Here is a 12,430-nt window from a genome sequence, read left to right on the forward strand (position 1 = left end):
AAAGATGTTTGCCCAGAAGCAGATCTCGTGTTGAGGATTTGACACTGCTAATGGTTTCAATTTATTATTTTCAAATAAAATGCACCATCTCCATGCCCATAACTCCTACTAAAGCCTAACAAGTATACTATTTTCCAAGTGTTTTCTTTACTAAAATCAATGATGAATCAGACTGTGACAAGTTGCTATGATTATTAATTTATCTCAGTGCGCACTTCTGATTATGGTCAAGATTTTATAAACATAGAATACGCCTTTAGTCACTCTTCTGTTTTCTGCTTGACATGTAACATCCGTAGACCTCTGAGAAAGCACTCTTTAATTGCTATCTGTCCCTACATCCAGACTCGACACAAAGCTCTCCCTTTCAGCCGTGCCACAACAAGAGATGATGCACAATTTGTCTTTGTTATACTGAAATGTTGGAATAAGGCAGAAATGCTTCGCTACTGCTAAAAGGTTCAAGGTTCTAAAAACACTTTTAAGGTCAGAGATTATTTAAAGCTGCAGAACAAAATATTCCCAATATCAACACAAAACAACCTTTATTATATATATATATATATAAAATATACATCTTACTGTATACTGTATCACTATAACATGGGTAGGGTGATGGCGATAAAGAATGCATCTAACGTTCCGCTGTTCATTATAATAAAAAAACAGAGTATTAAACAAACCATCATGCTCTTACTTTGAAAACCATGCGGAAATGTCGTCATCAGCAGGCCATCACGTGGTTTCCGAAAATAACCGAGTGACACGAGTAGATTTTAGCGGAGACCGGCGGAAAATATGTCTCAAAATTCCGTGTGTGTAAAAAGACGATCCACAAGCAGAAATGTGAGATCCGCGAGCAGAGATTTGAGATCCGCAAGCGCATTTTTGGTCGACAAGTACAAAATGGATTCACAAATGCCTGATCAAAAGTTGTAAATGTTAAAGAGATATTCAAAGATCTTTTTTTTTATTTGTAAAAATATTTAGCGTATTTGCAGATCCGTTTTACATTTGCAAATTTATTTGTGAGTTTGCAAATCTTTTAAAAGCATTTGTGGAAGGTGTTTTACATTTCCAAATCACATATTTACACACAAATTATTTTTATGTTCGCACAAATAATTATCAGACATATTTAAGCCCATAAACAGTTCTTTGGAAAGAGCAGTGGGAGTCTGGAGCTGCTCCGGCAGAGATGTGTAGACTGACAGTGGAGAGTAAAGTACCTGCATACACAGGCACTGTTGGCTGCTCGGCTTCAATCAATTTCACTTCCTAATGCTAAAAAGAAAAAGATGACAAGATGAGACAGGTGGAGAGGAGCGAGAGACAGGAGAGGAAGAAGTGACGTTCCTGCCATGATAAAAGGATTGTATACCATAATCTGATATGATGTCAGGAAGCATCTGTGATTTGTGTGCGTGTCAACATATTAGTATAGAAGCAGCTTGCCTTCTAATCCTACAAACAAATCAGCTGGCCTGTCTTTGTCTGAAGCTATGTTTGAGAGGAGTCACAGATGATTCAGCTGGAGTTCAGAGCTGTTTATGGATCAGAAGGGAAAGTTCTCTGGGAAGAATAAACAGAAAACAGAACCTGTTTGCAATCCAGCTCATGTAGGCTTGCCCTGTCTCTCAGAGGAAATCTCAAAATAAGTCAGTCGCTCTGTGTCCCGCATCTTCAGCCACAGCTTGTTCTCTTATTCACGTGAAGTCTGCTTTATGCTCCATTCATCCAGCGTGTGGAGTTTTAGATTGTAACCACTGGAGTAATTGTGTGGTCAAGAGTGGCTGAATATTTATTAGATTTAAAGTCAAAGTGTTTTAACATGGCCTTTAATGTATGCTTTTTATTTCATTGTGCTTGCTCACTGTGTTCTACTATGTCTTCCACTTCCTTTTAGATGAGTTGTAGTTGTTTTTAATTGCTCTATAAATAAAGCTAATTGTCTTAAATGATGGGACTCACCTTAGGTGTGTTCACACCGCAGTACTTTTCCCACTTTAGTTCCGATATAGTTCCGAAATGTTGCGTTCACACCATAGACTGGTTCACACCAAAAATGTGTTAATCAGGCGTTCTGGCGATTTACTCGGAAGGCTTCAGTAGAAGCTGCTGGGAGTCCTAGCAGCTTCTACTGAAGCCAGTCCCCAACTCCGGGGACTTCGGGTGGCAGTATATGCAGTGAAGTTGTTTGCGGCCTGCCAGTAAGCCCAAAGCAGAAGAAGAAGAAGTGACATCAGCGGCTTCATTTGCCTAATCCTCCCCCAGGGACTTATTCCGGTGTGAACGCGATCTGTACTTAGTTCATGAGGACTAAAGAGTTCTCATGAACTAAGTTCTGATGAACCTTTGTGGGAAAAGTACTGCGGTGTGAAAGCGCCTATTGGCTGTCCCCCCCACCAAACACAATGTGAAATGGTGAATTCTGAATGTTAGAATCCTTAACCAGGCACTTTGTTGTACATTTTCGCCTGCAATAAATATAAATGCACTCAGTTCTTCTCATGAATTGCTGAGGGCCGGCGCATGTGGAAAGGTCAGGCTTTTCTTGGCTGACAACAATTGTTCGCCGTCCTTTAGAAGGTGCCCCATTAGGACCACGCTTTTATGCCCTGAACATAAAAACTGCTGACCTTTTTCAATGGTTCAGCGTGTATTGAGTCACTTGGACCATGGGGTTCACAATGCTCCCAGTGGGCAGCCGCATTTGTTAGATATTTCATGAAGATATTCCAAAGAAAAACAAATGGTTAGCTGTGAAAATAATTTGTAGATGTGAACATATATTTATTTACACCAAAGTGGAATGGGCAGGAACCGTTTAAGCCTGTGAACTTCAATGAAAAGAGAGGCGCCAAAGAGATATTGAGTGTTTCCTCCACTTTACTCCTTGATTGAGTGAGCATTTATTTTCCAGTTTCTCAGCATAAAACTACTCTGCATTTCAAATCTTAAAAAACAACTTTTGAAGCTGTCAGGGAAAGTGTATGCCTTCGAAGGGGGAGAGACGGCACTTTCCCGACAAAGTTTATGTGATGGGGTTTAAAATATTATCTATGGCTGCTCAAGCAATCAGAAAATATCCTCTATCACTCACAGCCTGGCTTTTATTGCTCAGGAAATACATGAGGTAATTCCTAAAGCCCCTCAGGTATTGATGAAATTGTGTTATTTACTCTTTCAGATCTTTCGGCTCTCATTAAATGAGACTGTTATTATATTAATACAATGAGGGATTGTACTTTTGTTCTAATTATAAGGCTTTTAATATCCTTCTTTTGTTATTTTTCGTAGCTTAGTTGCTTTTTCTATTTCACTGCAATTGCATTTTCCAAATTATTTCAATATATTTTGCATAAACCTTGCAATATTCTTGTGAATACATACTTTTCAATGAGTCAAATGAAGCTGCATGTGCACATTAGCATTTGATTTGTCTTTTTACACAGGCAGGTTATTGAACACTCATGTTAAGAAAAACACAATTATCACCCTTATTCTCATATTAGCTAAGTGGCTAGGGAGTTGCCTCTCATGCTGTCTTTGACGATTGCTGCAAACTGCCATCAAATAATATGGCATCTCACACAGAGGCTAATGGGCGCTTTTTGTATTCCCTTAACGTTATTGGGCTGTAAACTACGTCAAAGAAAGAAAGAAAAAGTGCTGTGTTCGCCCGACCCGATGCATTTTCTGCCCTCAGGCTTGGTGAAGTTGTTTTGACAACTCCCACAGCTCCCACTCTGCACAGCCAACAGTAGAAGCCTGTCCCATTTCCCAGCACTAAGCACACACCACGGGGCATGCTGACTCCAACATATTGGGTGCACCTGTGACTGACAGCTGACATACATGAATGTTGGCCAATCTTCCCAAACATACTGAGGCTCTGACATTTGTAAACCCAACATCCCAGCAGCACTGAATGGTAACCATCAGCCTCAACTGGTCAATATTATTCGAGGAATATACTGTAGGAAAGCAGCACTAAACTTTGCTGTGAGACTGAACTTATATGATTGACAGGCGAAAACATAAATTAGTGACCCAGGCTACTTTGATGTCAGAGTCATTTTCTACAATTTCCCTATTTCACTGCCAGCTTTGTCTTAAAAAGTGATGTGATTATGAACTTTTAAGCAAAGGCGAGAATGTTTTTTACATCTACCTGAATATTAACAATGATGAAGATTAATTGGTAGGTGGGCGAGCAGAATGGGAATCATGTTGAAATTGCATGCAGTATTATATCTGAGTAAGAGCCCCAACTACAGATCCCAGTATTAATAATGCAAAAGGACCCCTGGGGCAGCCATCTATTTGCAGAGTCCTCCCCCCCCCACACACATGTAGTCTCACACACACACAAATACACCAGTTGTGTATAAGGAGTCATGTTTTCATTCCATTTTTCTTCAGGCACTGTTTCCAGGCAAGTCGTTTGTTAGTTTTGTTTGCTAACATATTCATTAGTCCTTTGTGACTCTCAAGCAGAACATTTGTTTAATAATTACTCATTTTTCCACTGTTGGCAATAATACATCTAAATAATTCCTTAAAAACAGCCTAGAGCATACGGAAACCTGACATATTTTCGCATGACATAACAGCGTTGCATATTCTTCTGCACATTTGTTTATGGAACACCAAAAGTATTATTATACATACAGTGTGTCAAAATAGCTTCCTATAATTTTGCCTCAGTAAGGAGGCTTAGCTGAACATAGGGTTTGTATTCTTGCACACCCCTTTGTGCACTATTGTGTGAGGCTCTGGCTGCCTTCTGCTCTTCTTCTGGCAATGCGTTTTGCTGAAACAATACATTCATTTAACAGTATTGTAGCGGCTATTTGGCTTAACAACTGCTACCGTATGTTTGCAAATGGGAGAAAGAGAACTAACCCATCGTGTTTTGTTCTGTATGCAGAGTATTAATTAAAAACAATTAAAATGGACATTTAATTTGCAGCTCATTCAGGGAATAGTGGCTATAGGAATCGTTTGTTTCTCATAGCTTTGAAACAAATAGGAGTCTATGTTTCCTGAATGATTTCACATGTAAAAAGCACACATTGAGTAGCCTTGGATATGCCATTGTCCAATGCACAAACATGTCATTGTGCTTTAAATAAAGTGTTTATGTTTGTCTCTTTTGTTTGTTTCTGCTATGACCTGAATTATGAAACGTGTTACTTGAGAGCTTATGTTACCCTCAGATGCTTTTTCTTAATATATTATTTTGATGTATTTTTTTAGAACCAGTATTTTTGAGCCGCATTGATTTGACAATTCATTATATAATACTGTGCTATATGTATTTGTATGGTATGAATTTGCAGCAAACAATTATTGTCAGAGTTACATAAATGGTAAAGTAAGGCTTCAATTATGATTATTTTTGGATATCCTGCCTGAAAATAATCGTTTCGACATCTCTGTTCTTAGCGTACACTTGGAAATATTCTTCAAGCATTCCTTGATAAAGGTTTCATTTAAGATTACATTTTCAAATTGGCAATTCCTATTACTCTCTTTTATGCTCACATTCAGGGGTCCATGCTTTATCCACCTGAAATAATAACCTGGTGGGAGCCATGCTGAGCAGAGACAATAGATTTGCCACAGCTAAAAATCTCACTTCCAGCTCAAAATAATTATGTAAAGTATCAGTCAAATTCATATTCAAGTGCAGCTGCCTCAGCTGGTGTAGTTGGAGATGTATAATTATAAAGATTATTCACTTCCGGAAATGTTCCATGTAATGTATTATTGTACTTTATAATACTTACTCCATCGTGTACTTCTGAAAAAGTCTCACTTCCACAAAATGCATCAGCTCTTCTGTTGTTATTCTTATGTCTACTTACTTACAAAAGGACTAATGCTTCCCACACAGTATCCTTTTGGGACTTCCCCACATCTTCAAGCAGACTAACATCTCTGGCTGTATACACACCAGTTACTTTGATGGCTGGACGTCTCTGACGCTTTAACTTCATGAGTGAAAGGTTTTCAAACTCCCCAAGGGAGTATTTCCCATCTGTCTGATGAGGCGACACCAGCGTTTGCTCTCTCCACTGCCCTCCTCTGCATCAAGGGTACTCGCTCAGAGAAGAAAGAAAAAAGAGAAATTGATGACAAATCTGCCCTGGGGTTGTTATTGTTAAACCATATAGCATGATGTAGTGGCACAGTTCATCCAAGTTAATGATACTGCAGTGTAGAAGCACAAAAACAATGCTTCTGCTGCTGCTGGCATTGTTTTGACATTAGGATGGCATCCATGCTTCTGAAATTGATCTGATTCTCTGTTGGGCAGAGAGAGACGGTCTAGAAATATGTTCAAGTCGGACAAAAATACAAGGGATGTTTTTGTTTTTTACCAAGGGAATTAATGTGGGAATATCTAATTTCAGTGTTTAATTAGACACTGAGAGAGTCATTATCACGGCAGTACAGTAAGGAGAAAATGCCCTGTCATTTCTGTAGCTGTTTCAATCCTGGAAGCTGTGATAAATATTTAATAGCATGAATGCAAGATGAAAGCTGAAGGATAGCTTTTAGAACTAGCTCAGAATACCAATTGGATGGCCTGATAATTTTCTTTAAACAAAATGAAGTTCTATTTTAGTTTGACACAATTTTCCTAACGCTCAAAAAGGATTCCTGCCTTAGTTTGATGTGAATGAAACGAAATGTGTTTCTTTTTAAAATTCTAAAAGGTTTTTGTACATCGCAAACCCTTGCAAAATAGAAGAAAAACTCATTATCACCACCACAAATAGTAATATCTGAGTCTTACACTTGTTACTAATAACAACCACCTAAGCCTCTTACACACCTGCATTATCATGTTTTCATATTTAGATTGTATTTAGATTAAGCCTGATTATGTTCACGCCTGGCATCAACATTGCTACAGTATCAACAATGAGATCCCATCATCATCTATTTCCATGCCACGACTGCACACCTCTCTCTTCACATTCGTCTATACCCTGACAGAAAATGGTAATCAACTGAAACCCTTGACAAGCAGAACATGTCAGAGAAGTGGTACTCTGTGTGAACTCCATTTACACTATATTTTTCAAGGTGTTAAGAATAAAATCGACCTCCTCTCTCAAGCTGTTTTGTGTATTTTGTTCACAATCCATTTGTCCATAGTTTTTTCATATGTAGGGCTTACATTGACATCAGTTTAATTTGATTTGCTTCCTGATTATTTGATTAATTGCTGGGTTTCTGAAATGTCAGACAGCCAAGCTCAAGAAGACATACTTGAATATCCTTTGTCAAATATTTTCAGTTTACAGAAACAAGACAAAATTCACATTTAAGAAGCTGGAATCAGATAATTTGTAGTCTTTTCCTTGAAAATGAACTCAAACTGATTATTATAGCTGATGATAATTAAGGAATTAACAACCAATCGATTCATCTTTGCAACTCAGTTTACATATGTATTTTAGGCAACTGTTATGTAGATTTTGACCTAGCCTTTTACATCTGTTATAATGTTACATTTTTTCTGTGGTTTTGATATAACCTTGCATCCTTTACCTGAATCAGGATGTGAAGCCTTTTCTGATTGCTGTCTGATAAGGCCAAGATGCATGTAGTGTAACTGGTCTAATCATGAATTATATGGAACCCATCTCAATTTCATCTATCTGTCTTCCTCAGGGGAGGATGTGCCCGTTGCTCACTGTGTAGACGACCACCCCCAACCAGCAGTGTCCTGCGACGTGGCCTGTCCTGCAGACTGTGTGGTTGGCCCCTGGTCGTCCTGGTTACCCTGCTCACACAGCTGTGCCACCAAGTCAGCCGAGGGTCGACAGAGCCGCACTCGCACTGTGCTTGCCATCCCAGGGAACGGTACTGCAACTTCTCCACAGTTTCTTTCAAACCCTTTTCCACCGGAAAAATACTAGACTTTAGGTGGGAGAGGAACACATTTTTACATGCCGTTTAGTAATTCTCAGTTACATTTAATATCTACACTACAGTTATACTGCTCATGGAAGATTAAACAGGATATTTGAGCACAACTTGGTTGACAAAACAGGTTTATTACTTAAGGGGAGCCCCATCAATTATTCACATCATTTTCTTTTTTTAAAGATATTTTTCAAGCCAAAGAACGTCTTAATTAGAGTTATAAGGGTGTAAGGGGGAGGAGGCCTGGGAGTCGAACTCGCATAATTGACAGCAGATATCGCAAATGGGACGCTAACTCTAAAATACAGCGGCCTACAATTCATGGGAAGTAATACTAATAAATTGCAGTTAATGATGTAATTGTAGGTTACATCTCCAACTGAACTGCCTGTGGTCATGTTGCATTATGGTTAACGTAGGCTGCAGATTTAGGCAGGAGTGCAATGCTAAATCAGGGGCATACTCTGTTTATTACCATCTGTGGTACAGATAATAGATTGCAGGATCCATGATAAATTGCCACTTGGAGGAGTCAAAACTAAGAAACCTAAAGTTCAACTTGGCAAACAAAAACTAAAAGTGAATTGAGCCAAAGAGTGCTTCACCAACACAGTGGGATTATTTGGGCTTTTATTTCTGTCGATTTAGACATTTTTCATCCTAAAAACATTTGAGTTGACCATCCATTATCCCAGGGTCTTTCTCTGGCCGGTATTTTTTTTGTACTTCAAACGTTGGCATCTTTGCAGCTAGCTGCTACCCATTAATCCCTGTAACCGAACCCTGTAACTATCTGCAGGAGCAGCTGATGAAAGAATCTTGCAGCTTAATCCGTGTTTCACACTGGGTTGTTTAATAGCATGTTGCTGGCTATCTGCTTGCTGGCGGAGGCATGTGTGTGTTTGTGTGAATGTTTGCTGTAATTTGGTTAGTATGCCTGCATGTTGCGTGTCAGTGTAGAAGAGCTGCTGGATAGGAAACAGACTGGAGGGGGCAGTTGGTTCAGTGACAAAGTCATCCTCGCCCCTTCTGTGAGTCACAGTTCACTTTAGTGCACTTACTCCTCTGCAGATGACACCTCTGATGCTACTCCTAGAGAACTGTCCCTTGTTTCAACTCTATGTAGATTGGACAGGTCCCAACCAAAGTGGTCCCAAGTATATTGTTAATAAATACCCCCCACCCAATGTGTACTTGTGGTCTTTGTGCTCACATTTACATGAATGTGTATGTGACACGTCAATATGTTAATCCTTTGGATGATGTGATCAGTTGATCATAAAACAATACTTTATTCCGCCCAATACGTACACATTAAAAAGAAGGGTGAGTTCTGAAATGACACATTAGGAGTTAAAAACCTGTGAAATAAAGCAAAAAGTAAACATTTTCAAACACATTAAATTACAAATGACTTATTTCCACAGTAAAGGACTGCTCAATTACCACATATTTGCACATGTGTTACTTCTATACACTACATGTGAGCGTTCACCTCAGCATGATCCTATTGAACTGGCGATGTCACCTTTCTACAAATGGAGAAGGTATGAGTCACTTAGTTAGGAGGTGATTATAATGTCTCACTGTGGTGATACTTTGCTGTGTAAGCCAATCGAACAGCCATTTTGAGTTTAAATACAGAACAGTATAGTATGTTTTCAAACTAGACTAAACTAGAAACGTAACTAGATATATGGATCAGGATACAAGTAGCAGGGGCTAGAAAAAGCAGTGGGATTGTGGGAAGTGTTTGCATTTGCCTGTTCATTCTGTTACAGTAACCTTACTGTCACTTTTCATTTGTTATACAAACTTGTTGTAACTTGTAAAGTGTCTGCTCAGCTAACCCGGACAAACATTTGTTTTGTAGCTGTGCAGCCAGCGGTCAATGATAATATTTGCATTTGACTTCCAGCTGCTAACTGCAGCCTGTTACTTTAGAAGAAATGTGTTTTATATTCAGTACCAATCACATGCAATCTGCATAATGATCCTGCTTTTTTAGAAGGGCATGAGCAGTTGCAGCTTGTTTGTAAACACAGGAAAATCTTAAAATACTCAGCAGTTATAGAGTCACTCATTAGTGTTCATGTCTGTGACTCTGTGGTTGTGTCCTGTGTTCCGGTGCCCAGAGGGGAGGGGGTGTCCTGCAGCTCCAGCCCTGGAGGAGTGGAGGGTCTGCAACGACCACCCTTGTATGATGCTGTATTGGGAGGCGTCAGCGTGGGGACCCTGTATTGAGGATTCCCCCATGGACCTCAATGGAACCAGCTTCCTGAACGGGACTCTCACCTGTGCCATGGGGGTTCAGATCCGCAAAGTCAGCTGCATAAAGACGAACGTTGGACCTGTCACAAGTAAAAGGTAAACTCTCTGACCTTAGCCAATTACTAATGTGGTATTGCAACAGAGTGGTGCATTGCAAGGGCTTCCCTGGACTAAAACACATTTAGTTATGGATATGGATTTTATAATATTGCAGAAAATAAGATCTGTGGCAAATAGAGATCTAACACAGTTTGTTCAGCAGGATAATCTCTACTAACACTTTTTGCGTAAATGCAACCCGACAGAATTAGATGTACCGTAATGCTATAAACACACTACATGGTGGTTGAATTACTTCTCATCAACACCGCTAAGCTAAAGGTGGACACGTGGTCTCCTTTTGACACTTAGCAACTTCCCTTTTTAAAGACACCTTCAAAAATTCCCAAGTGGGCTGTTTACTGACACGCTTTATTTCAAATGAGAAAAAGTATAAATCATATAACAAATTGTGTAAGCCTGTATTATTGCAGAGCCTGCCTTTGAGACAAAGCAGCCCAAAAATGCTACGATACTAACTCATTTCTGGGTTTAGGACTCATTCCTCCAGCAATGTATATGTTCTTCAATTCTATATGTTAGCATATTATCGAGTTTTTGCACATACAGTACGTTCAAACATGCAATGATTTTTTGAACGAGGTAAGATGCGTTTTCAGGGCAGCACTGTGTCTTTACAGCTTAATGTGGTGGGCATGTTTTTCAGGGTCTGTTGAGAGGTGAATCAATAACTTCTCACCTTTTTTTCTCCTTTTACCTTGGGATGGTGTTGAGCCGGTCTGCTCACACAGTGTTTGCATTACTGTAACACTTGACTTTTTCCTCGTCATCCTTTGTCACGACAAGCTTTGTGTCACTTCAGAACTAGTTGTTGTAAGCATTGAGAAGGTGTTCTTTTTTAAATATGTACTGATGGTAGATAAATGTAGTTTCAGCCCACCAACAATCAGTGTTTCCCTACTCTGAATAGAGCAGAGTTCAACAGATGTCTCCAAATCCCGAAAACATTGTCTTTTGCCAGATTGGCAACGGGACATTTTCTTCTTCTGTCCTTATATGACACAGCTACTTGTTTTAGATACTAGAAAATGCGTCCCGAGACAAACAAACGATAAATTATGAGTGAGGAGTAAAAGAGCTTTGTGAAATCTGAGGGAGGAGTTGAGATGTGATCATAGTTCTCTTCAAAGAAGAATCATTTATGATTTTAGTTTCAGAAGTGTCTCCCTTAAAGATATTGTGCGTGCTCTTACTTACTGACAAATGACCCAGAGGATTTGATGCACTGTGAAAACACATCCCCAGAGTTGTGTAGGTTTTCTGCCTGTGATTTCTTTGTGAACCTGAGATCCATTTTGCTTATGCTCCACCATTATCTACTCCTCTTTCAGCGATACAATATCAAAAACTGCTAAGGGCTTTTGTGCTGTCACTGTAATGATGTTAGAGCCCACACCAGGAAGATGGATTTATAAATAATTCACAAAGTTTGCCCTTCTTTAGCGCAATATATTATTGACAGGGCCGTAAAGTGGATTATGGAGAGGCTTTTTTCTTATGAACGTCCTATCTCCCAGCACAGAGGCTTTAATGAATGCTGTCAATTCTGCTCCACCAACACATCTCGCCTGTACAGTACACTGGGAAGTCAATCACTTCTTTGCTATTCATATATAACTGCAGAGTGTCCATTTAATGGAACAGCATCCGATGCATACATAAAATTCAGTCAGTTACACCGGAACAGGCCTTTCTGCTGTCTTTCCATAATGTGCAGTGTGAAGACATAATCAGGGTGTCCATATAGAACAGCATATATCTTGTATAACTTCCCACGCTTCATATGATAAGATAATTCTCCAGTTGACAGATACACTATGATAGCATGGACTGAAAAAGGACCACACAGGGATAAACAGGAGCGTTCAGACTCCGTCATTTCCAGTGCTTCATTCCTCCTTTATCTCAGAATATGTCTAAAATAATGTGTATAATTACTACCAAATACTTCCCATCAGAAGGAGATGGCTCCAGAATATATTGGATGTTTTGATACTTTAAAAGGGTCACTTCTGTCAGCAAACAAAGAAGCATTTCCTTCTTAGCAACAATCTCCATGGGCACACTGGCTCAATGAATTAGTGGGTCTATC

General features: G+C 39.3%; 1 protein-coding gene across 1 annotated transcript in view; it reads left to right on the forward strand.

Annotated features, from left to right (window-relative positions):
• The window catches only part of LOC104950979 (thrombospondin type-1 domain-containing protein 7B-like), a 105,136-nt gene that overhangs the window by 85,673 nt on the left and 7,033 nt on the right, over positions 1 to 12,430 (forward strand). The window contains exons 7-8 of the mRNA XM_010777603.1: positions 7,693 to 7,884; positions 10,083 to 10,314. Coding sequence (XP_010775905.1) covers positions 7,693 to 7,884; positions 10,083 to 10,314 — 424 coding nt within the window. The remainder of the gene's footprint in view (positions 1 to 7,692; positions 7,885 to 10,082; positions 10,315 to 12,430) is intronic.

This window comes from Notothenia coriiceps, unplaced genomic scaffold, assembly GCF_000735185.1.
Source record: "Notothenia coriiceps isolate Sejong01 unplaced genomic scaffold, NC01 NC01_scaffold00018253, whole genome shotgun sequence".
Classification (NCBI taxonomy): Eukaryota; Metazoa; Chordata; class Actinopteri; order Perciformes; family Nototheniidae; genus Notothenia; species Notothenia coriiceps.